At 46.9% G+C, this 26897-nt stretch overlaps 1 protein-coding gene and 1 non-coding gene across 2 annotated transcripts; both read right to left on the bottom strand.

Moving 5' to 3' along the window:
- On the bottom strand, positions 1 to 26359 carry LOC135805827 (dynein regulatory complex protein 1-like). Its single transcript, XM_065319940.1, has 22 exons — positions 25798 to 26359; positions 23936 to 24032; positions 23374 to 23486; positions 22314 to 22365; positions 21495 to 21551; positions 20967 to 21041; positions 10478 to 10525; positions 9537 to 9626; positions 9010 to 9096; positions 8488 to 8610; positions 7518 to 7657; positions 6975 to 7109; positions 5966 to 6112; positions 5620 to 5714; positions 4933 to 5312; positions 4456 to 4545; positions 3817 to 4123; positions 3301 to 3388; positions 2768 to 2812; positions 1477 to 1572; positions 739 to 841; positions 1 to 442 (listed from the first exon to the last, which is right to left on the bottom strand). Exons 1-22 carry the CDS (start codon positions 25908 to 25910, stop codon positions 407 to 409), a joined length of 2517 nt encoding a protein of 838 aa, XP_065176012.1. The 5' UTR covers positions 25911 to 26359; the 3' UTR covers positions 1 to 406.
- Trnag-ucc (transfer RNA glycine (anticodon UCC)) lies at positions 1024 to 1095 on the bottom strand. The gene has a single exon. It is a non-coding gene; the product is annotated as a tRNA-Gly (tRNA).
- Positions 26360 to 26897: the final 538 nt, after the last annotated feature.

The raw sequence follows: 26897 nt of genomic DNA, 5'->3' as shown, positions 1-26897 counted from the left end.
TTGAGAGAACCATTTACGGCATTTTTGAACTGGTCTGCAACGAATTGGTGCATTTCATAGATAGAGGTCATAGACAATGCACATCTTACGATCACATCCTGATGAAAAGTATGCTCAAGGTCACTTCTTGTGCTATCATGAGAATAATCAACTCAGTATAATTATAGCCAGAACAGAAGTAGAAGAAGTGGGGATTGGCAGATACGATTTTGATGGTGTGCATATAGCTTCAACGGTGATTCGGTCACATTCCGAATGCTGATCGGGATAGTCTCTTGATTCAAAAATTGAGAACTGGCTCTCATCTCCAACGTCTCCACTAAATGGAGTTGAAAGATTCGTATGCAGGCATATGTAGGTTCAGATAGCTGCAAGACTTGAAGAAGAATTGACGCTTCTGGGGATGTCAGATTTCTGGTGGATGATACAGATTCCAGGTATTCTGAAGCAACAAGTTGAACAGAAAATGCAACGCGCCGTCTTTCAATTTAACTCGTACACAGAGCTCGATCGAGGTACCAGTAGTTATCACTCTTCCTTGCAATCCATTGCACTGTGACCTACAGAGTATGATGTTGTCTCAGTCATGAGATATGAAAGTCAGGGCTGGAACTCTAACAAGCGTGCACAAGTCACAGTATTCCAGGAAAATACAATTTGTTGTATACAGTTTGAATGGTGTTGTTTTCATTTTAAAAGTTATGTACAACGAATAACATTACGGTCATGGATTCTTACCCCTGAGCCTCTGTACTCTTTCAGCAGAAACTCTAGCTCTTGGTTTTGATGTGTAACTGCTGCAAGCGCCTCCTGCTGGTGCTTGCGATGCTTTAGCGTCTCCCTGTGAGTCACAGCAGGGTTGGAAAAGGAGCAAGTCAATGACAAAATGTATAATTTATAGTTCACAACAGGGAGAGAACAAAATGCATGACTTTCGAACATTCACATTTCGTGAGTCATGCCCAAATTAGAGTGTTCCCCACATAACAATCATAGGTATCAAAAAGTCAAAAGAAAAAAAACTGCGTCGCCCGGGAATCGAACCCGGATCAACTGCTTGGAAGGCAACTATGCTGACCATTACACCAGCAACGCATCTGTTGACATATTCACATAACTGAAGTCCTTATACTGAAAGTAGTTAGTCTACTCTGGCAAGTGAGTGCAAGATGACAGTTCGAATCGTCAAAAATGCAATGTGCTGATATGACAGTGAATTATTAAAAAATAATTTATCCGGCTGGGAGTGCCTAACAAACTAAAAAAACCCCGAAAAGAACAGTCTTTAATACAAACATGGTGTCCTACAGAGGAAGCCACTTCTCCAAGCCTGTGTGTACCCTATGCACATGTCTGAAGAATGTACAGTCATGTACATCTGGAGAATACCAGATAACCATGACTAGTGTGAAGTTAGCTGTACCTGCAGCAATGCAGCAGCAAAGAATGAACACAACAGCAGCATTCATGCCTTACAGATAATTCTGGAAGCCATCTCGGAGACCTTTCCAGGTCTGTATGCTGCTATCTGGGACGCGCATTGAGAGCTTCTTCCAGAACTCTTCATCGACGCTGTGTAGAGAGAGGTCCAGAGATATGAGATCGCATTACATGCATGAGTGCGTGGTGTTAAATCACTCAGTTCTCTGCTAAGCCACGTCCACTGTAGCAAACAGTCGGGAGCAAATCGTTGGATACATTTCACTAGTCCAGGATACATGTAGTGCATGGGACTGCTTCCCGGCACTGTGCTTCCCTGCCCTGTGCTTCTTCGGCATGTACACTTGGGTATTGTACACTTCAAAAATCTATCTATACTAGTACTCTGATAACAGTGGAATCATGGTCAAGATCATAAAGCATGAGGACAAACTAGACTCTACTCTTTGCTAGAATAGTTGCATGTATTCAGCTTGAGGTGGGACATCATCGTAAATATTGCTTCTTCCTACCAGGGTGGATCACTACAAGGCAGAACGTTAGTCCCCTGATTAACCCTCCCCCTGAGCCATGCAATAAGATGTTTGGATATGTGAAAATAGGTACTTCGAAGTACATGTACATGTAAAAGTAGTTATACTGGTATACGTGAAATTCAAACTTCGCTACATGAACACAGACATGCCAGCACTGCTTTGCCGACGTTGAATGTGCAAATATGCCCATTGCTCACTCAGTATGCCCATTGCTCACTCAGCATGCCCATTGCTCACTCAGCATGCCCATTGCTCACTCAGTATGCCCATTGCTCACTCAGTATGCCCATTGCTCACTCAGTATGCCCATTCAGTATGCCCATTGCTCACTCAGTATGCCCATTGCTCACTCAGTATGCCCATTGCTCACTCAGTATGCCCATTGCTCACTCAGTATGCCCATTGCTCACTCAGTATGCCCATTGCTCACTCAGTATGCCCATTGCTCACTCAGTATGCCCATTGCTCACTCAGTATGCCCATTGCTCACTCAGTATGCCCATTGCTCACTCAGTATGCCCATTGCTCACTCAGTATGCCCATTGCTCACTCAGTATGCCCATTGCTCACTCAGTATGCCCATTGCTCACTCAGTATGCCCATTGCTCACTCAGTATGCCCATTGCTCACTCAGTATGCCCATTGCTCACTCAGTATGCCCATTGCTCACTCAGTATGCCCATTGCTCACTCAGCGGCAAGCCGTGACCTATCATTGTATGTATACATGTAGGCCGATGCCACGGTGCACGACCACACCTGCTGGCCGCATTGCTTTGCTCACACACTCACCGTACGGTAGCCTTCGATGCCAGCTTGGATGTGCTCCAGAAAGACCTGTGGACAAGCACACAACAAAGAATATTAATGTCTGCCCAGCTCCAAGCTATCAACCGCTATGCCTTACTTCAATAGAATGCTGCGATCCATATCAGTTCCACACCAATCTGTGTGACCAAAAATACAATGAAAACTTGGAAAACACTCCCTTGTCCTTCCCTTACCCAGTTAAATTTAAAACAGCCTGCAATGTTATGAACTTTTAATGAGTCAAAGAGGAAGATCACAGTGAGCTAGATAAACGAAGAAACAACTTTTTAAGTATCAGTATAGCATTTGCAATCAATCATACATACAATCGTCGCGTTCAAAGTGGTTGTGATTTAGGCATGACTCTCTGGCGCCAGCCAATCCGAACAGGCAGGAGAGCTGCATGGCGCAAGGGCTACTACAGTCAGAGTGCAGTATTTCAGTCGGTGTCGTTTCTGGTCATTGTATGTATGTTTGTGTGGCATGCTGACTGGCATCACTGAGCTAACACTCACCTCTCCGCTGGCATTGCCGTGTTGTGATCCTTGACAAATCGATTCAACCTGCCCTGCACCTTGTCGATATCCACTACGGCATACGACACTGTCATAGTGCCAGGGACCCCGGGACCGAGGAAACAAGAAAACAGTACACGCAGCAGCAGCAGTAGCCAATGAAGATATGAGTTCAAGAAAGCTTACATGTACCGTCACTGATGTAGGCGGAAACGTAAACGTGGAGTACGCATGCACTTCTCCGGGTCAGGCTATGAGCTGTGTGGGTCAGGCTATGTGCTGTGTGGGTCTAGTGGCGGCCTGCCCAGTCAAAGTAAGAGTAATGATCGTAACTTGTTCACCGGTACAATCCATCGTACTACACTGCACGATCCATTGTGCCACGGTATGGGTTGCACCATCTGAGCAGTACATTGGGTTAGTAATCTGGCAAAGGAAGGCGAGGTAAGCCTCCTACAATCAATGATAACCAACTGCGTGTGGATTGCTTATCTGCCTTCAACCTAAACAGCTTACCCGGCGATTGCTCAGATGCAGGTCTTGACTCTGCCACCGACGGTGACGTAGTGCCGTCGCCACTGCTAGGCAGCCCAGAGCCCCTGCTGCTCAAACGACGAGTGCCCCGCATGAGCGCATCGCTCGCCATGTCGGATTGCGCATAGCGAGATTCCTGCGAAGTGCGTGACTGCTTGCCAATGCCGGCGGTGGCTGAGCTAGTTTCCGCGTCCGGAAAACCGAGCATTGGACCCGGGGATGGTGATGTTTCCTCGATGAAGTAGCTCACTAGCTTACGTACATCGTCTTCATGTTCTATGAACAATGCCTGTAGACAGTGCAAAGCAGAGAATTCAAACGGCTTTTTGCATGCTAATGCTTACAACAGCATCCACAGCTAAACTGCAATGGTATCCAGTATGTGCCAAACAACGACTGATCGTTGCTCTGTCGACCGCCGTGAGTATGATTGAAGGCAAATATTGCGAGAACCAAAGACTTCTCGAGAACCCATCATCCAGCCAAAGCTGTAAAACAAGTTAATACACCGCTGTCATGGTGCTGCACTTGGCTGCACCAGATGTCTGCAACACAGGCCATGTGCCTTTCAATGCAAATTCTGAGCACAGGTGTGTGTGTGGGGGGGGGGGGGGGCTGTACCTTGAATAAAGAGTCGACCTTCATCAGTAGTTGCTCATCAGCCTCCAATGTCGTTACCATCTGAAGGATTTTCGGCTCCATCAGATAGTCCTGTAGAAGAAAGAAATAATAGTATTATTAAGCAGAGAGTATGTGTGTTCCAGAGCTATAGAAGGTGGAGGGGTGGAGGGGGGAGGGGGTCCACTTAGGCAGTGCACTAGGGACAATGTGCATGCGGCGTATACTCATAGCATGAGCCATCCGACCGGGAACGTGTGAGCAACACGTTTCGCTTGCGGACAGGTCATACTCTCTCAAGCTACTCCAGCATAGTTCAGCAATGTGTCTTGGCACCTGTGTTACGCCCTTGTCCAGGGGCTTCCAGGAACCTTGAAACACTGCCAACTACATGTACGTGGCCTGACCCACTCCTCATACAATAGCAGTGTCGACCAGTCAGCAACAAAGCACTGCCGGCATACATTGTTGTAAACTTACCACTTCCTCCACAAGCATCTCCAGTACGTCCCGTATCACCTGCTCGGGAATACGCTGCAGCTGGGCATCGCGAGGATCCTCACTGCCGCTTGCCGCTTCGAAGGCTGCCTGCCCAAGTGACCGCTGCTGCAGCTGCTGCTGCAGGTGCTGCTGTTGCTGCACCTGCGACATCTGCTGTGGCGCCTGTGACGAAGGCAGCGTGGTTACTTCCTCACCGACACCGGTGGCCGTTGTCGCTACATCAATAGTCGAACCAAATACGTCTTCTGAGTTCCCCTTTACCAACGGTTTCCCCTGTGGTCCTGCACCAGTTGACTGCTTTGCAGGTCGACCAAACTGACCTGCTGCTTGCTCACTAGCCGCCAAGGACACCATTGAGGCTGAAAACAGAGCGACATAGAAAACTTGGGGACGTTAAACAGGATCCTTTGTCAAGATTGTTGGCAGTTATGGGTGGAGAGAACATGAGTGTGCAGGGTGATGAAGAAATTCGGAATATGGTGCAGTGAGGGGTTATGGTGCAGTGAGGGGTTGTCTCTGTGCTGACAGCACTGTAGTAGATTGCGAAGTCACAGTGTGAGCACAGTGTGAGCACAGTGTGAGCACAGTGTGAGCACAGTGTGAGCACAGTGTGAGCCTCACAGAAAAAGACAACATACATACTGTAACATTGGGGGCTCACGTTACCTGTTGGGGTTATGATGGACTTGACAAGGTCATGTGCTGTGCGCATTCCCGCCCTCACAATACGCCCATCGTCGAGTAGAGTCGGTGTGGGAATCCTTAGCCAAAACAACATAGAATAGCATACAGTGTACACTAGATAGATGCTTGTGAAATACAATCCTTCACCATCACATCGGTATACACATGACCAAGCACCTGGAATGCTGCAATGCCAAGGTAAGGCCTACTAAGGGGGGGGGGGGGTGTTATGTCTGAAACCTAGCACTGGAAGCCAATACACCATAAACCGCTATAGATAGTGTGACTAGACCGATCAGAGGAGCTGACCAATGCACATTAAACTTACTCCGGTGGAGCTTGCCATGTCGCACCAAGCTGCTGCTCCTGGAGTACCCTATCGATCGCCAGTTGCCTCTCAACCTTTCCTCGGGCTATCTCCTCGTTCATCTTCCAGATGCCACTATAACGTGACTTGTCCACTTCTGAAAAGTGCCTGATAACATAAGCACAGTCATATTTATGGGAATTATGACATCATTGGTACAGTGTCATTATTTAATGACATCACCGGGACATGCACAGAGCACATATACAGTCATACATAGCCTATGAACTCATAAAATCCCGTAAAGTACCGTTGATCCGCCCCCTCTCTACTTCTCGCCCCCTGTCGATTTTCTACCTGTCAAGCGACTTCGGCGTATACAACGAAATATGATGTTGAACCGACGCATGCACTGCTGTACACAAAACATGCCAATCCAGGATGAAAATGTGCACAATCCAGCACATCGAGTCTGATCCTCCACGTTGTTGTACATCGTACTGCACTTGACAGCCTTGATCTCCTGCTCCCTGCCAAAAACCCAGCTGGGAAGCGATATGGCGTCGGGGGGAGGGGGGGGGAGGGGAGGGGGGGGGGGATCAACGGTACTTTACGGTAGTCACCATGGGCCTGGCATCACTTGCACAACTCACTGATATGCTAAAACAGCCATGAATCGCATTGCCACAGAGCCAACCACGTGGCTCTACAACAGCAATGTTGGTGATTTCACATCAGAAAACACCTCAGTTGGATTCCGTTCAGGTCCTGGAAGAACACCAAAGGGGCGCGCTTGGTTCATGTATGTTCAAGAATACAGTGCTGCTCAATTGTAAAATCCGATCGTGAGAGCCAAGTATGCGCCCCGTGACACCAATTCACATCCCAGTTCTTGCAGGTCTAGGGCTGCATGGAGCCGGGCACGTACCGGGCTAACCCGATCAGATTTCATTGAAGCACACACTATACTTTGAGAAACCAAACCCAACAGAGCATGCAGCTTAGCCATTGTTTCCTATCCACCGCTTACTTGGCTTTGGCTTCCAGATCGCGAAACTGCTCCGTGATGCGGCGATAGTCATCGGAGAGCTGCTGTGTGGCCGTTGCTGACTGCTGCTTGGCCTTCTCCAACTTCTTACGCAGGTTCATGTACTGATCATTTAGCCTGTGTCCCAAACACAAAACACCATGTATGCAGCAGTTATATGCAGGTCACATGCAAAATGGCGGGATGGCTTGCCACTACTAAAATGGCGGGATGGCTTGCCACTACTAAAATGGCGGGATGGCTTGCCACTAAAATAACTTCAATAAATAGACAGGGAATGGGATCAGGAAGCGCGCCTGAATACATCAGCCATAGATGAGATTGGCAGGCAGTCTATTTTGAAGTACTTTCTAGGGCTAAAAGTCAAATTTGGGACAAGCTCAGTGTAACTTTAAAACTGTTATTGTGCTATACCATCAGTATCAAGCTGATGATAAAGACAATACCGTGCTATACCATGCATGGAGTGTGTAAACAATATGCTATACCATGCATGGAGTGTGTTGCTGAGAGCGGAACACTTACGAGCTCAGCTGTCTCTTCTGTGCATTACGCATGGCGGTGTTCTCTTCGTCTCGCTTCTTCAGCACATGGTAGTTGTACTCGAGCTTCTCCGTGTTCAGCTGATAGCTGGCCTTGGTGGCTTCCATCTGCTGCTGGAGAACCTGCAGGGGATGAACCGGTAAAATCAACAGTCACTGGCGCACCGTGCACAGGAAGCTCTGTACGGCTTAGCAACGCTGTCGTCATGTGGTGCACGTAAGCCGTTCCTTACTGTACGTGACTCAGGAGTCTAGGAATAGTCGCCAGTGCGATTTACGGTGGCCGGTCTTAGGTTAGTCAATCTCTAATATAGGTGTACTGGTCTCTAATACAGGTTACTGGCCCGCTCTAATAGGGCTTGAAAGTGATGACGTCAAAACGGCCAGGGAGTAGTAAGTTGACATCAGATTTCTATTTTTGGATCCACTAAGGTGTGACTTTGCTATTGCCTAAGTATGTGGGTGCATAGCAACCCACTCATGTCGCATGCAGGTGTGACTTTTATTTCGCCACCAGTTGTAACCCCGCCCCCAGTAGCCAAATCAGTCAGTTTCACTGGCTACATCACCATGCTGTGGGTAAGACCGCTTGAAATGTGCTTGGATCCATACAAAAACTGGATCCAAGTGGATCCAATTTTTGAAATTGTTGCTATGCTGTGACGTAGCACTTTCAAGCCCTATACAGGTTACTGGCCTCTAATACAGGTTACTGGCCTCTAATACAGGTTACTGGCCTCTAATACAGGTTTACTGTATAACATAGCACATCACTATCACTGGGTACATACGTGTACAAGATGATTGTACAGATAAACAAAATAATTGTCTTCTGCGCATTTCGGCAACTCATCAAAATGTGAATGCAGTAGCTGATCTGGTCCAGACTATTTCCCACTGAATCAAGCAGTGTCCGAATGCCAAAAGATAGCTATCCCAAGGTTGCTACATACCTGTATCTCATTCTCCAGACGATTTCTCAGCTGCGCCATCTCCTCGCCATCGTGATTGCGAATGTCGTGCAGCATCTGTTGGTTGTCCTGTATGCGTTTCTGCTGCACCTTTAAGTTCTCCAGCTGAGCACACATGTATGTGTGATAGATGACAAGAGGAATTAGAAAAATCACATGTAACAATCATGCTGATGCAGAATGAGTGCAGGGCCATTAGTCCCTATGCAGAACTTGATGATGAGTGCAGGGCCATTTGTCCCTATGCAGAATGAGTGCAGGGCCATTTGTCCCTATGCAGAACTTGATCAGTGATGAGTGCAGGGCCATTTGTCCCTATGCAGAATGAGTGCAGGGCCATTCGTCCCTAGGAATCTCAAGACTTGTCTTACAGTAATGATTTGACAGCAATACTTGGCTTCAAAATTCACACGCAACCACGCCTGCACCCAAACACACACACACACACACGCGCGTGCGCGCGCACCCACGCCCGCGCACATACGTGCACACACACATGCTTACCTCCATGGCACGCCTCTTCTTCAGGGCTTCCTCCCACTCTTCTCTCTGCTCCTGAACCAGGGCACCTCGTTCACTCTCGAACGCAACCTACGAGGACAAACATGTCATACATGATACCAAACATAGGCATGCTATACAATCAAAGATACGATTGGCAGGCAAATAATGAATATGGTATAATAAGCATCCACCTACATGTATGCTGATGTGTAACGTAGCACATTGAGCTGAGTGATAGGACTATAACACTACAAGTACATGTAGTCATCAATCATTGTATTGACCAGTAGCGGCTCGGAGCTGCTAGTCAAGTGTCTGGTACTGCAGTTCACGTACAGTTGTGCCCAATGAAATCCGATCATGTGAGTTAATGCCACACCAGACGCTGTGCTGCCCTAGACCTACGAATACTGGGATGTGAATTGGTGCAGGGCGCGAACCTGACTCACGGGTTCGGCACTGTACTAGGAGAACATGTACAACCGCAACGTGTAATGAATGCTAATCGTTATTTGGGTGTAACTAACCTCAATCTGTGCAAGTTCTTCTAGATAGCTATCTGTCCAGGTGTGTACTTGCTGTTCCATTCGCTCCAGGATCATATCAACATCATCACCCTGCATTCAACAGCATTCAACAGCATTCAACATAGAAATGTACATACCCAGCGACATCATCACCCTGCAGCATTACAACGTACAAGTGCCCGCATCCATGACTGGAAATAAAGGCTATTATTGGATTAGCGAGGGAACCGGATAACCGAACACCGGTTATGTTGGATGCATCACGTATGCTGTAAATCTGTAACCAGCCATTTTCTTCCAGATGGTGAGGGATCCGGGTAAAAGGGATCTTGATAAAAGAGGACTGGATAAGCGAGGTCTGACTGTAGATAGTAGGTATTCGCAGCCTCAACCGGGCTCAAGGTCACTGAGTTGCTGTATGGAAGTCATGCTAATGATAACGGTTAGTATGGCTTGCAAAAGGTGCAAAGGCAATTTGTTCCACACTGACCAATTGAGCAGCCTTTACCATTGATTGTATAAGGGCCAACAGCATGCCGAACAACTATGATAGCACTGACTTTGAACATGCAGCGGATCACAGTTTGTCTCACACACAATACACATAACTGTAACATGTTCTCCCCATCATGCCATTTTGCATTTGTGACATGATACACATGGTATGAATACCAATCATCAACATCCTACATATAGGCGCATGTGATCGTAAGTACTGCGAAATACGCTGTGGTCGGTGTCAGGCTGCACAACGAAGGAAGGACCATGCTCTCCACGAAGATATGTTTGTCACTGTGCCAATAGTGGTGCTAGTGAATACAATAATGTGAATCAGGTGAGTCTCTGTCAGTCAGCTGCTGCTCTGAATGATCCAAAGCCAGGTAGTATCTACCATAGCACACGATGCACTGTTACACTCTACTCTAGTACTGCAGCTGTACCTGCTTCTTCAGATCCTTCACATAGCGATCATCTTTGAGTCGCAATTCCTACAGGTCAAAACACACACACACACACACACACACACACACACACACACACACACACACACACATGCACATACATACACACACACACATGCATATACACAAGTCAGAGGCAGGGGATAAGCACCATGGTACTGAGCTCAGCCGAGAGCAAATCCGCTATGCAGGAGTACAGACGAGAGAGCTTGGAAGCTCAGGGCCCTACGCTATGCTTTTATGCTTTTTTGCCTAGCTCATCGTACATGTTATAAGAACTGAGGCAAAAGTATTTGCAGAATTTATTGCGGATTGTTATTTCTCTAATAATCATCTACTTTTGATTTGCTTCTTCTTTTCTTTTTATCTCCTTATACTGTAAATCAGCAAATTTTGGCCGATGAGAAATAGAAACCTCTCTATTAAAGAGGTTAAGATGCACGTTATTTCCGACGTGACGCGCAATTTCACGTCAAGTTTGAAATCGATCGGTATTTTTGCTCTCACATGCATCCATTGCTCAATCATGCATCATTTGCCTATGACAAACTTTGGCCCGCGATTTACTTTGGCCGGTTATTACCAAGCGGCGAAATCAGCGAAATTAAATCGCCAGCGAAAATTAGTTGATTTTAATACAGTAATCGGATTTTCTGGCCTTTTTGTAGGAATACAAGTACATTGACCTGTTGAGCCAATGACGACGCCTACCTAATGCATGGTTGCCTGTGGAGCACATTACATAAATTAGCAGTCTCCTAAAATACGTATCCTGTCAGACGGCAAAAGAGTCTGCAGATTTAGTTTTTCTGCGTGTCGACGGGATGTCTGTCCTGACGTTTACTGGGGCCGGCTTAGACTCTGCCGATCACGGGCGTTCTGGACTCGACGGGATGTCTGTCCTGACGTTTCCTGGGACCGGCTTAGACTCTGCCGATCACGGGCGTTCTGGACTCAACGGGATGTCTGTCCTGACGTTGCCTGGAACCGGCGGACTCTGCCGATCACGGGCGTTCTGGAGTCGACGGGATCTCTCTTCCGACGTTTCCTGTGACCGGCGCTGAATCGCTCGTTCACGCTTATTTTGGAGACGACGGGATCTCTCTTCCAAAGCATGTTTATGCTGACGCATCCTATCACCTATTCGGCGTGTATTCTAATTTAATTTCCTCCTCGTCTCCCTTTTTCTTTCCAAATTTCCCTCTACATCAGGGAGTCGTATACATAATACGACGAATATTGTAACTGTACGGGACAGATACAGGGGCCCGCAAAGATTGTGGACAGCTGTTATATACAATCCTGTAGAGCCTTTGTAGTCACAGATACGGGACAGATACGGGACAGATACGGGATAGCTCCAGCCGTGACACAAACAAACAAACAAACAAACAAACAAACAAACAAACAAACAAACAAACAAACACCAAATTAAAGCTGTGTGGACCCTGGCTGGCGCCAGACGTTACTGAAGTAACGTCTTCTGCATAGCTACGGGAATAATAATAATAATGATCGATCATATGCAAGGCAGGAAAACACGGCAGTAGTCGCTGTATTATGACCCATATCATAGTCCTTGTACTGCTCAATCGGCCCTGAGCTCAGTCAGTCCTGACCCCAGTGGTACCCCTACAGTAAGATCGGGCGCCGAAGAACACCCAGGCTGGAAAACCGGCAAAATTTAAGAACAGTCCAGGCTAGAATTATCAGATTTAAGAACACTTTTTAAAATTTGGAATTTCCACATGAGTGCAGTATTTAACTGATCGGCTTTGAGCTCGCCACAACACCTGTACATAATAATAATAATAATAATAATAATTTTTTAAAAGAGGTCGGAGGCGGATAATACTTTAAAACGAAGGTAAGTTATGGGTCGCAAATATCCACGCAAACACACATCCAGTCATAATAAGGCACTTGTCATAAGTATCCGAACGTTTTCGGTCCCTTCTCATCAAGGATTATACAGGGAATGGCTCAAGCTGGAAAGACTAAAACTTATATAGCGTAAAGATAATTAGATAACAACACTCGTGACAACGTGGAAAATTATCAAGTTTAGCACGACACAAAACTCGAAGGAAAATAATAATAATAGTGACAACAACATAGTGAGCAAATTAAGTTACATTGTTACCACCTCGACGAGGAGTAACACCAAACAATTGTAGCGACAACACATTTTCTTTCTGTACGCAAAGTTCAGGATCTAACTTACGGATATACAAAGCTTCTAACACAGCCAAATGTAACGCACATCTACCACGTGACAATATTGAGAAAACATTATCACTGTACAACTCACGATAATTGGTACGGGCTGACAGATGTTGCTTGATTGACGAAGTGCGATTCCTAGCTCCATTGGGTGTTGTCTCCTCCAATGTCCCGTCATCTTGCCTCTTCGTGGCATCACCACTATCTGTCTCTTCGCGTTTCCGCGGCCTTCCGCGTTTCTTGACACTAACCGTTGGGTGCGCGATACCCGGTGTCCTTTCCGTTACGTCTCCTCCATTGCGGATTTCTATTGAGCTTCTTACTCCAACTTGTCCGGTGTCCGATATTGAGGTTAGTTTTCGCGGTCTACCACGTTTTCGAATATTGACTGTTGTTGTCACTTCCGTTGTCGTTGTATGTTCGTCCTCATCAGTCCGTATTTTCACTTGGCTTCTCGTCACCCTTTCCGATGCCGACAGATCCTTTGTCAGTTTCGGTGGTTTACGTGTGGGTCTTTCACCATCTTTTATGCTGTTCTCAGCTGGCCCGTGTCCTACACACGCAGAGGAGGACGGGCATGCAGTCACATCTTCACGGGAAGAGGAAGATCCACCGATGGACTGGACAGCACATTTCGGAGGACGACCACGGCGAGGACGACAATCGCGCGCATCAAGCGGAACACAACTTAACGGCAAGTTTTAGTCTTTCCAGCTTGAGCCATTCCCTGTATAATCCTTGATGAGAAGGGACCGAAAACGTTCGGATACTTATGACAAGTGCCTTATTATGACTGGATGTGTGTTTGCGTGGATATTTGCGACCCATAACTTACCTTCGTTTTAAAATAATAATAATAATAATAATAATAATAGTAATAGCACATTGTTGTGTATGCAAGTTAGTCATTATATATCTACTACACCGTTTGCTACTGACTGCGCATGCTCGCATATGGTTGTTGTTGTTATTTTACTTGACCAAGAGGAATGTCTTCCAAAAGCTAGTGTAACTGTTTGTGTGTGTCAGTGAGAATGCATGAGTGTAATGGAATGTTAGTCCGCAAGGGGACATAACAATTTGGCGACGAAGATAAAAGACGAAGATGTCGCGATCGAAGCTTGAAATATTTGAAAAAGGTGATTTTCGTGAGTATGTAGAGAGACTCACGTTTTATTTTATCGCCAACAGTATTGGACAAGTCGCAGCTGGGGCAACCGCGGACCAGGAGAGAGCGGCAGACACGCAAAAGGCAGCTGTCCTGATCAGTCAACTCTCTGCTGAGAACTACTCGATTCTGAAGAGTCTTTGCCTGCCGGACAAACCAGCGCAGAAAACGTTTGAGGAACTCGGAGAATTGCTTTCAGAGCACTTCAAGCCTAATGTCAGTGTGTTGGCGGCGACTCATAGATTCCAGAGGATTTGTCAAAAGGATGGAGAGTCAGCAACACAGTATGCAGCTAGACTAAAGCAAGCAGCCATGGACTGTAAGTTTCAGGCGTATTTGGACAGGGCACTCCGAGACCAGTTTGTCAGTGGGTTGAAGTCGATCAGTGTTACGAAGGAGATATTGTCGAAAGCAAAGGAGACCTCAAGTTTGGCGGACATTGTGACGATGGCATCAGCCTATGAAACTGCATCGAGAGAGTCGGAACAATTGACGGCGCAGTCCGTCCACGCCGTTCGTTCGCGCCAGTCGACGAGCAAGCCAACTCCAACTTTCAAGTCGCACGACAAGAAATGTTTTCGGTGTGACAAGGCTGGTCACAAACCGGAAGAGTGCCGCTTCAAGAGTGTGAAGTGTCACGCGTGTGGTACGGTGGGTCACATCGAGAGAGCTTGCCGCAAGAAGAAGTCTGGACAAACCGTCCATCACATCGCGGAAGAAATTGGTGAGTTCGTTCCATGTGCTAGTAAACCCGATGTCACCATGTATAGTGTAAATGCAATGGGGCGACTACCGTACACTGTATCATTAGATGTAATGGGTACCACTATCCAAATGGAGATTGATACAGGAAGTGCTGTCACGATTCTCAGCAGCGCAGATTTCTTGCAATGCAATGGTGTGCTGAGTAACCTGATGGAATCCAGTATCAACCTTGTGTCCTACTCTGGAGATGTGATTAATTGTCTCGGGGAAGCGGAAATGGAGTTCCGAATGGGCACACAATTGCACACACTATTGGTGAGGGTTACAAATGGAAACCGTCCATCTATTCTGGGCAGAGATGCAATGGCTTTGTTCAAACTCCCCTGGAAATCAATTTTCGAAGTGCACCAGGTCGAAAAGTCTGGCGCTAAATTCATTGAGAAATACCCAGGGTTGTTCGACACCTCAGAAGTGGGAAAGGTGAAAGGCGTGCAGGTGAAATTGCATGTGTCTGATGAGAGCCCTGTTTACCGAAAGGCCAGGCCGGTACCACTGTCAATTCGGGAGAGCTACCACTCTTGAGGAGCTATTGCACAAATTGGGCCCGGGGTCTAAATTCACGAAGCTGGATTTGTCGCAAGCCTACCACCAGCTAGAGATAGCACCTGAATGTCGGAAGTACACCACGATCAATACCATGCAGGGGTTGTATCAGTACAAACGACTCCCTTTTGGTTTTCACAGCGCCGTATCTATTTTCCAACGGGTAATGGAAGAAACCCTTAGCGATTTGCCAGGATGCGGGGGCTACATCGACGATGTGTTGTGTACTGGTCGTGATGAGGAGATCCATGAGAAAAATGTGGATCAAGTGCTATCTTGCCTAAATGAGAAAGGATTCAAGCTCAATCCTAAGAAGTTCAGCTACATGGCGGATAAGCTAACGTACCTCGGTCATCAGGTAACCGCGCAGGGAATCGCACCCTCGCCTGATCGAGTGAACGCCTTGAAAGTCGCAAAGCCGCCTAACAACGTGAATGAATTGTACTCTTTTCTGGGTGCGGCCAATTTTCAACGGAAATTTGTACCTCGGTTCGCAGAGATTGCTGCACCACTGTACAACCTGCTCAGGAAAGAAATGAAATGGCAATGGAGCAAGGCAGAGGAAGATGCATTCCAGGCCTTGAAAGATGCAATGTGTGAGCATACGCTATTAGCACACTACGATGTCAAGAAGCCAGTCACACTCCAGGTGGACGCTTCTCCAATGGGTCTAGGTGCCGTACTATTGCAAAGGCAAACGAATGGTGATGTTTTGCCGGTTGCTTACGTGTCAAGGAAATTGACACCGGCTGAATCGCGTTATGCACAAATCGAACGGGAAGCCGTAGCTGTGGTTTTCGGTGTTACGAAGTTCCAGAAATACTTGCTAGGGCGCCACTTCACGCTTCAAACCGACCATCAACCACTATTGAAGTTACTGGGAAACAACGAACCAGTTCCTACAATTGCATCAGCTCGCATCAAGAAATGGGCACTAATGCTAGCTGGCTATGATTATGAGATCAAGTATTTGCCAGGCAAGGAAAATGTCTACGCGGATTTCCTGTCTAGGCAACCATGTGAGAATATCAGTCCGTCTGCAGAGGAAATGGTTACGGTTCGTGTCTTGCTAGTGGAGGAAGATACGATAATCAAAGCAGACGTAGTGAAATCGGAAACAGCTCGTGACCCTGAGCTATCTAAGGTGCTCTACTATGTGGTGAATGGTTGGCCTAGCTCAGTACCCCAATCGTTTCGGTCTTACCACAATAAGAGGGATGAGCTGTCTGCGGAAGATGGTATCCTATTGTGGGGACAACGAGTTGTCATACCCAAATCACTAAGAATGGTATTGCTACGTGATTTGCACACGGAGCACTTTGGCATGGTCAAAACCAAGCAAATGGCACGACGGTACTTATGGTGGCCAAACGTGGATCAAGAGATTGAAATGTTAATCAAGGCATGTGCTCAATGCCAAGAAAGTGCGAAATGTCCACCTGCCAAGTCGGGAACCTGGTCATGGCCAAACGGTCCTTGGAAACGGGTGCATATCGACTTTGCAGGACCATTCATGGGCAAGATGTTCCTGGTTGTGGTGGATGCATACACAAAGTATCTGGATGTAATTGCAATGTCTAATGCCACATCTGCAACCACTATTGCGGCTCTGCGGCACGTGTTCTCTGTGTTTGGTCTGCCGGAGCATCTTGTTTCAGATAATGGAACCCAATTCACGAGCGAGGAATTCAAGGCTTTCCTCCGTGCCAACGACATTGTGCACACCCTGACGGCTCCAGGCCATCCGGCTACGAATGGACTTGCTGAGCGCTATGTGGGTGTGTTTAAGCAGAAGTTGAAGGAAATGGGTGCAACGAGCGAACCACTGCAAGCTCGGCTCGACAGGTTTCTGCTAACGTACCGCACGACACCCAACCATGCCGGCAGAACACCTGCGGAGATGATGTTTGGACGCCAGCCACGCACGCGGCTCAGTGCTCTGCGTCCCTCGCAGGTACGTCAACAAGCAAAGGCTTATGAGGACGGCAATCGCGTCAAGCCAGCGTTCACAGAGAGTGACTCTGTGTTTGCGCTGAATTTCGGCAAAGGTAATCGTTGGGTCCCGGGACGAATTGTGCGTGTCCTCAGTGACTACAACTATGAAGTACAAGTGGGTGATGTGTTGTGGAAGCGTCACCGAGATCAGTTGCGTCTACGGTCAGTTCCGGCAAGCTTGAGTGCATCGCTGCCAGAACCACTGTTGGATACAATCGATCAGACGTCACCGTCACCAGTGCTGTCAGACGTAGGAGAGTCGTCACTGTCCAGTGATTTTCCGGCTAGCGTCTCGCCACAGTCTGCTACTGTACAAGTTGAGGCGGATCCTCCTTGTGAGCAGTCTGCTCCTGAAGTTGGTTTACCACAGGTCGAGAATACTCCCTGTGAAACCACTGTTAGACGTTCGTCTCGGCGTAGTGTTCGTCCGGATAGACTGATTGAACAGCTTTGAGCCGTTCCCTGATGTCATTGCTGGACTGTTTAGCGAACTAGTAATTATTACCATGTACAATAGTGTGCAAGATCCTTGGTATTGCTAATATTGACTGACGGATTCCTGCGTCAGATTATGTTATTGTAGTGCTGTGTCAAAGTTTAAGAATTCACGTACGGTGGATTGATGAACTTATTTTATGTGTTTCTTCAACGATTTTTGAGGTATTTAATTGTGGTAGAATATTCCCTGGAACATTCTTGAAAGGGGGCAGTTGTTGTGTATGCAAGTTAGTCATTATATATCTACTACACCGTTTGCTACTGACTGCGCATGCTCGCATATGGTTGTTGTTGTTATTTTACTTGACCAAGAGGAATGTCTTCCAAAAGCTAGTGTAACTGTTTGTGTGTGTCAGTGAGAATGCATGAGTGTAATGGAATGTTAGTCCGCAAGGGGACATAACACACATGCACAGTATTACAGGTGAGTACATGTCATGTACACGTGTAAACAGTAACTGCTACATGTACAGTCATTCCCATTTACGACACCCACTTACAGTCCATTTATAAAAAGATGGGTCCTGGCTCTGGCGAGCTCCCGTATTTGGCGATTTTTCGTGATTTCATCGTACACAGTGCAGTGCTGCGAACTTTGAAATTTGAAAAAGGGTCCAAAAAGGGTGCCTGAACTGGGGTTCGAACCGCAGAATGCACTGTTGCAGGCGGGGTCAAACGGCCTGGATTTTGATGGTTTTTCCCAATTCAGTGCTTTTGGGGCAAAACCTGGCCGAAATCCTATTCTTGCTATGGCTTGCTTTTTGGACAAAAAAACTTCAGAAACATAATTGGAAGAGGATTCCATATGGGATTGCAGAAAAAAATTCTAAAAAAACTCAACGTTTGACCCATTTATGGCCAAAAGCTAGAAGTTCATTTTTTTCTGAATGGACTGTAGGCTTGTCCATAAAATGTTTTCAATTATTTTTGAATTTTGGTTGGATTTTCGCACTTTGAATTTTTTTGGAATTTTGTCCCCATCAGGATTGAATTTTGGCCGTTTTTGGAGAACGACAGTGATGTCACATCAGGAGAGTACATGTGCTGCTCAATATATTTGGTGTTTGATTACTGTACTGCTTGATGTCTGAATTCCAATTTTTTCCTATTTTTTCTTTTCTTTTCCTTTCCTTTCCACTTATCCCGTTATCGGCCCTCTTAAGAGTTGTGTGTATCACTGTTGAGGCATCCGATGGTAAATAAAATAAATACTACTACTACTACTACTACTACTACTACTACTACTACTACTACTACTACTACTACTACTACTATATTACCAAGTTTGACATGTGAAAACAGTACTTTCAAACACACACACCTTTGACCTTCGACCTTTTGACACCCATCCCCGAATTTGGAAGCACACAGACACACATGATAAGCAGTTTGTGGATTTTTTGTTTTTTTGGAACTATTGGGTACGAGTACTGTAAAAACCATGGCAACGGATCGAATTTTTTCTGCATTTTGGGGGATTTTTTGAATTTTCTTAAAACATTTTGACCGTTTTTTTCGCTTTTTGAATTTCAATTTTGGACAAAATAATTCGCATGATGTGGCCACCCTTACACCCACTAGTTTAGAAGTACTACATTGCACTACATGTACATGTACATGTACATGTACATGTACATGTACATGACAAACGTCATGGCGTCACTTGACTCGCCGCGCGCGTGTGAATAAGAACGGTCTGGCTAGAATCAAAAATTTAAGAACTTTCCTAGGGTGCGCTCGAGCCCCTGCGTTCTTCGGCGCCCGATCTTACTGTAGTAGCTCGCTCACTACACTCATCATAGTATCCAGGCTCCCTACTCGCCTGGATAACTAGCTACCTCTTGGACCGAAATCAGTGCGTCACAGTAAATGGAACCTTATCTGACCCCGAGTCTGTGACATCCGGAGTGCCCCAGGGCTCCATTTTAGGTCCCCTGCTCTTCCTCACATACGTTAATGACCTCCCCTATTCAATTCCCAATATTTCTTTGTTTGCAGATGATACCACTGTCCTTGCTTCCTCCCCATCTCACGCCACCCTGTACCCCAAAGTTCAGACCTGTATCAACGACATTGTTCACTGGATGAGCACTTGGTACCTTAAAAGCCAAATGTGACCAAAACCGAGCTCCTCCTGTTTCCCCCTCCCACAGATCCAGTGCCCATCTTCCACTTTCCCGATGATCCCGGTCACCCTATCTCTGTAGCGCCCCACCATAAACACCTTGGCATTGTCATAGATTCCGCCCTCTCCTGGTCTCACCATGCTGATCATGTGTCGTCCAAAGTATGCCGATCTGTCGGCATAATGTCAAGTCACTTGTCCCATTTGCCCAAAAATTGCCGGATTAATTTTTATAAATCATACATTCTTCCCCTCTTCACGTACGGCTTCCCTGCCTGGTCCACCATTAACAAAACCCACATAGGTAAATTAGAAGTTCTCCATCGCCGTATACTGCGAATCATATTCCGTACTGATCGTTATACCTCAAATCTAGACTTGTATGCTGCTGCATCCACTACCACTCTGCAACATTACCTTGATGCTTCCAAGTGCACCCTGGCGCATTCAATTTTCCTTGACCAGCACCCTGCTCATTTACAGTCCCTTAATTGGTTCAATTCAGGTGGCACCACCCGAAGCTGCGTTCGTCTCCCCCTAGCTAGGTCTACCCTATTCGTAAATTCCCCTTTCTTTTCCTCCTACTCCACGTGGCTCCAACTGCCTCCCAGTATTAGACAAGCTCCAGATATGCCCAAATTCCGTACCCTCGTCAGACAGCACTTCAGTATCTCCCAGTAAACAAAGTCACAGTCACCACTTCCGCTGCATAGCTCGCTGAGCATCCCATTGCTTTGTAAGTTGCTAATCCCTTCCCACTTTGTGTACGTGCTCTTAATTTTCTTTTTTTTCTCTTCTTCCGTGGTTGGTCTCACCCTCTCCTCAGTTCAATTGGCTGTCTTGACATGCCACGAGGTGCAGAAATAAATAAATAAATAAAATAAATCCGGACCCCGAAGTAACTAGTTACAGGCACTTTGGTCTACCGGGCACCCTTTGGGCAAGTTTCAGAGAATACTACTCTTTTGTCACTTTCGCGGAAATAGTGACGTCATATCCCATATCTGTGGCCTTTCCCTATCAAAATGTATGTGATTCGGAGTTACCCAGACCCAGACCGCCCGGATAAGCTAGGTATGAGTGGTGTACCTGCATCAACATGATGACAACCTACGGTGATCATCTCGACAAACGGTACTGCAGTTGCTTACCTGTTGGAAGTCGCCAATGAGCTTCTCCTTTTCCTCCATGATTGCATCGCACTGTTGTTTCTGCTGCACCAGGAGCTGCATTCCGTAGAGATGGGATCATGAGGCAATGAGCATCCCAGAATTGACGTTACCCGAAATTCTGAACGTGTGCGTGCGTACGTACGTGTGTGTGTGTGTGTGTGTGTGTGTGTGTGTGTGTATGTGCGTGTGTGTGGTGTGTGTGTGTGTGTGTGTGTGTGTGTGTGTGTGTGTGTGTGTGTGTGTGTGTGTGTGTGTGTGTGCGCGCGTGTGTGTGTGTTTGTGTGTTTGTGATTTATTATCATGTGCTGTACAAATGAATGGCTACAGTGCGTCGTGTTCTGTTCGGTGGAAATATTGGTAAGAGGGGTATGCTTGGTCATGATGTGAAACCTGCTTGACTGAGTACTTCTCTAGAGTACCATGGTAATAGACCAATAACCGGGTTAGAGGCCAATGTCCGGGTTAAGATGAACATGTGCAGAGAGCGCAACGAACAGGCCGACTCACATCCTGTAGCTCTTGCGCCAAGACCTTTGTCTTTGCAACGTCCCATTTCTTTGTGACCTGTTAGCACAAAAACATTCCAGCCCAGCATGCATTCTTTACAAAGAAATGAAGCAGAAAATCACCACCCACAGAGCACTGTCCACAGAGCACTGCCCACAGAGCACTGTCCACAGAGCACTTACCACAGAGCACCATCCACAGAGCACTGTCCACAGAGCACTGCCCACAGAGCACCACCCACAGAGCACCACCAACAGAGCACTGCCCACAGAGCACTGTCCACAGAGCACTTCCCACAGAGCACCATCCACAGAGCACTGTCCACAGAGCACTGCCCACAGAGCACTGTCCACAGAGCACTGCCCACAGAGCACTGCCCACAGAGCACTGTCCACAGAGCACTGCCCACAGAGCATAGCCCTGAGAGCACTACCCACAGAGCACCACCAACAGAGCACTGTCCACAGAGCACAGCCCTGAGAGCACCATCCACAGAGCACCATCCACAGTATTGTAATAGTATTGGTAGTGCTGTGAAGCACACTCTCTGACTACCAAACAGCAGGCATGACTATACATGTACTACCATGGTAAGTAAATTGGTAACGGGTTACTCCGACCGTGATAATCAAACTGATAATGCATGCCCCAATGTACACAGCACAGTTCTAGTTTGCTGGGGAGACAGGACAGTATCCATCATGCCAGGTGCTTTGCAACTTATTATTATCACTCTCCCCTTGCACGAGCAGCTACGTGGTACTATACATTGTCCTGACGTGGGTGACAAGGTGTTTGCGTTTGCGGCCCTGCATGTACCTCGAATATGCGTTCAAAAGATGCGATCTGCTCCGAATCGATCTTCTCGTTTCTGTGGAATGCAATGGAGAGAAGAAGTACAGCCATGTAGAAAGCAGTAAAATGAATATGTGCATGCCCCCCCCCCCCCCCCACACACACACACAAAATGCACACACACACGCAAAATTGCTAAGCATGCGCATACAAGAGTCAACAAACTGACGCACTGACATACATGTACTATAATCGTTATTACTTTGCACGCATACATCAACGCAATACCTGTGTGGCCAAGTGCAGGTACATTGAAACCTGTGACTAACGACCACCCCTTGGGGCCAGATAAAGCGGTCTTTAGTGGCAGGTGGTCCTTAGTTAGAGGTTAGCACCGCACAACCATATACATGAATGTGAGACCGTCCGTGTCTGGCAAAGTGGTCTGTAGTAACAGGCTGGTTGCTAGTCACGGTGGTCTTTAGTTACAGGTTTTAGTTCTACTGTACAGTCTGTATGCAGTCTGGACTGTATAGCTAACCTCTGTATGCAGTCTGGACTGTATAACTAACCTCTGTATGCAGTCTGGACTGTATAACTAACCTCTGTATGCAGTCTGGACTGTATAACTAACCTCTGTATGCAGTCTGGACTGTATAACTAACCTCTGTATGCAGTCTGGACTGTATAACTAACCTCTGTATGCAGTCTGGACTGTATAACTAACCTCTGTATGCAGTCTGGACTGTATAACTAACCTCTGTATGCAGTCTGGACTGTATAACTAACCTCTGTATGCAGTCTGGACTGTATAACTAACCTCTGTATGCAGTCTGGACTGTATAACTAACCTCTGTATGCAGTCTGGACTGTATAACTAACCTCTGGCATGAACATACATGGTATGTGCCACCCTTTGCCCTGGTCTCGCTGAAGCCTCATGCAAGGTGCAAACATGTCTTAACAAGGCAGCATACAAAAATCCTATACTAGGACTGCGTGACTTTGTCCAGGACTGTGTGTTCTGTCCAGTTCTAGGGATGTGGTGTGCTACATCGCACACGGGTGACTGTTCTTCACTGACCGCGCTTTTAAGTTGTCAGTCTCGTCTCCACGGCGCTGCAGCTCCCGTGCGGTGAACGCCACCCGCACGTTCTCCGACATATCCATTCCATCTTTCTTCAGCTTGTAAAGACGCTGCAGGTCAAACGAGTGTCATGGATTCGAGTAGCAAATGTGTCATGGATTCGAGTAGCAAATGGCAAAGATACCAGCACAATAAGTAACTGTACATTCCGGCAAGCCATGATGGTGACTTGACTTTCAAAGTGACCACATGCAAGACTCACTATGTACGAGTACTAGATATGGTCTTGAAACCTGCCTACGGTTCAGAACCAGGCTATGACTGAGATCAGATGTTTTCAGACCAGTGAGATGTGTAAGAATTGAAACAATCAAGCCATTACACCCTGCTTATTTAAAGTCTTTATCTCCCGCCTTTGCTTGTAGTTGCTTAAAGGTGCAAAAACAAGTGAAATGTTACCTATCTCTTAATCTTAGTCTTGGATGGCAGGGATTCCACCTCTGCATCACTGACGTGGAGATGTGCATGCATTCACAAAGGCGCATTCGCAAGGACATACCAGTCGTGAGGCGATCTTCTGTTGCACACTCTTTCTGTTCTTCTCACGGAGCGCCCTCAGGTCGTCTTCGTTCAGCTCGCGCCTACCTTGCACCACTCTGATAAGCACAAGAAAAACAAGTTGCAATGACGTGCTGATGTGAAAATTATGACTCTGACTGCATACAGTAGGTGAGCTGATATTTGTCAGTCTGTTGGCCCTGTCAAAAAGGCCAAACATTGCATCTTTGCTACAAATGTACAAATTAAAAAACTACAAATGTGCCGGGCCAATTCTAACACACCTGGGATTTACAAGCCTGGATGAATACCTTGTGACCGCATGGTTTTCCTTTAGTTCCCTTTGAAACCGATCGCACAATGCAGGACTGAAATGTATATTATAAACTGCACAATAGATAGTACTGTACTGGTTTCTTCAATCTGAGAGTGGCAGTCCTACATGTACATGTCCTGTGCCCACCTTCAGTAGCTGCGGTTGAATGCACTGAGCCCAGGGGATCTAGAGGAGGCTCGTTGCTCTCTCCGGACTGTAGGGCTGTAGCAAGGACTGACTAGGTGAAAAGTGTCGACTTGTGATGAGTCAAGCACTTAGAAGTCGCGCACACTTGCAATACGCAACGCACTCTTCTTGTGTGTCAGGCAACATGTACGATATATACAGAGTCTGCACGTCTTCGCACTTCCGACAAGTCGTGCAATTTTGGCCCCAGCACGGAGTGAGGTCTGCATTCGCCACTAAGGTGAACAGGCATAGTGGTGGCATGCGGGTGCGAAGGCTAGTTTGTGTGTTTCTGAACATTCAAACGATGCCGACGCGGATCCCGCGAATATACTTTTTTTTTTTTTTTTTTACTATTGACACATCCCTACTGGAAAACAGGTGGAGAACAAAAAGAAACGAGGAAAAGGACAAAACATAGGGGATGTAGGGACGACGTGCTGATGTGCTGGGAGCAACTCAACCGACCAGAGGTCTCGGCGTCAGCGTTGCAACTAGGCATCGAAAAATGTGTGTGTGTGTGTGGGGGGGGGGGGGTTGCACAAGAACAACTGCAAAACAAACAGAAGCTGGAGAATACCACAAATAATAACTTGGTGCGAAATAATGAGAAGAAAATAATGACGCCCAAAAGCGCTAAATACGAAATTAAGAAAAAGGAAATAATAAACCACATAGCGCTAAAGCTGCACCAAATAATAATTTACTATACTAGGACGGAGTGCGTGACTTCGCGACAGTATCAGTAGACTGCCACGGTATTTACGTGTATCGCTCATCACCTCCTTGTGCGTGTGTAATCAATGAAGCAGGCAGCAGTGCAGTGCTACTATTCGCCACTAAGCAAGTCTGACTCCGAGGTACTGCTATGAGCTACTAGTATGAGGTACTGGTCATGATGAGGTACTGATATGAGGTACTGGGGGGGGGGGGTATAAGGTACTTGGGGGGGGGGGTATGAGGTACTTGGGGGGGGGGGGGGTATGAGGTACTGGTATATGCAGTAGCTGCTATTAGTATCCAGAAACGTCCTGGGGTCCAGCTTCAAGTAATAGGTGACAACTGTGGCGTGCACGTGCTGCGTTGCAGTACACGGCACAGTGACCTCTACTCAGTACTGATTATGAGGACGATTCTGGACTTGACGGTCACCACCGCCACTGCTAGTATTCGTATATGTATTGTCGTATTGTCTCACATGGTATTGTGTGAATCTTTTACTCAATACTGAGAATACACTATATTTCACATCAGTGTATGAAAAATCGTTAATACGCTCTCTAATTCTAATCAATAGACTACTTGGAAGTGAACTCATCTACATGTACATGTACAAGTATACTGATAATTGCAGAACTCACTTCTTTGCTTCTTCCAGCCGCGCAGCAATGCGCCGCCGTCGAGCTTCGATGCGCTCCCATTGATCGGTAGATTTTGTCGAGAAAGCCACATCGTCTTCCTCTGGCGATATCATAGCTGCTTCTGCTGCTGCTGCTGCTCTCCGTTACTACTACTACATGTACCCGTACCGGTGCTCAGTCTTTGGTCTAATCAGATAACTCTACCAACAGGCGTCAGTATTAGAAGCTAGATAAAGGGTTTCTCGAGGAATCCGTATGGGCGTTCAGCAAGACAAATTCAAATACGTCAGCTCACCAACGGACTGTGCTGCTCCTTCATCGACCTCGATGCGACGATGGACGATACGTCTTTACAAGCCGCTGAGAATGCTGGATAGCCCCGATGCAGCGACACTGCTCGTGGAGACAGGGTCCGGTCTAGTGAATGCAGTGGGGATTGGAATCGCTTGGGTATTTGTGCTTGTGACGCTGAATAATATTGAGCCTTGACTCAAGGCTGGAGAAAGGGGACGATTCATGTTCATTTTGACGAACGCGAACAGCAAGCACGCTACTCGCTAGCAATCATGCCAGTCCAGTGGCAGCCTGGCAGGGCTACAGAACTATGTCAGTAGTACAGACTCAAGTCAGTCAGTCCAGACATAACCATGATAACTGTCTTGGTCGTCACCTGCGAAGTAACAGTTGTGTGATCATCATGCAGACATGTCATGGCAATGCGCTAATACCATTGGCAGTTATTTGAGTGTCGCGGTGATGCCACTACCACGGCAACGCAGATACTAGGCAACGATCCGATTCACAACGCATCAACTACGAGTACGTACTTTCTGCGACGCGACAAGCGACTTGCGACACATGCGACGAGCTGCGACAGCGACACACGCGTCCAGCCCTCTGAAGCAGATGCTGCCTAAACCAGCCACTCACCGTGCCCCCGAGACAAGACCTACCCGTCAGTCTCTCCAGCTGCAGGATTCCCATCCATACCAGATCACGGCAGATGACAACTGGCCTGCCTGCCAACACCCGGAATAGCTGTCTCCAAGGATTCCCTGCTTGCACCGTTGCAACATGGAATGCCCTGCCACCAGACCTGT

Source organism: Sycon ciliatum, chromosome 1, assembly GCF_964019385.1.
Source record: "Sycon ciliatum chromosome 1, ocSycCili1.1, whole genome shotgun sequence".
In the NCBI taxonomy this organism is placed as follows: domain Eukaryota; kingdom Metazoa; phylum Porifera; class Calcarea; order Leucosolenida; family Sycettidae; genus Sycon; species Sycon ciliatum.
Note: the sequence above shows the minus strand (reverse complement) of the source record. Positions and strands in the feature narration are given on the sequence as shown.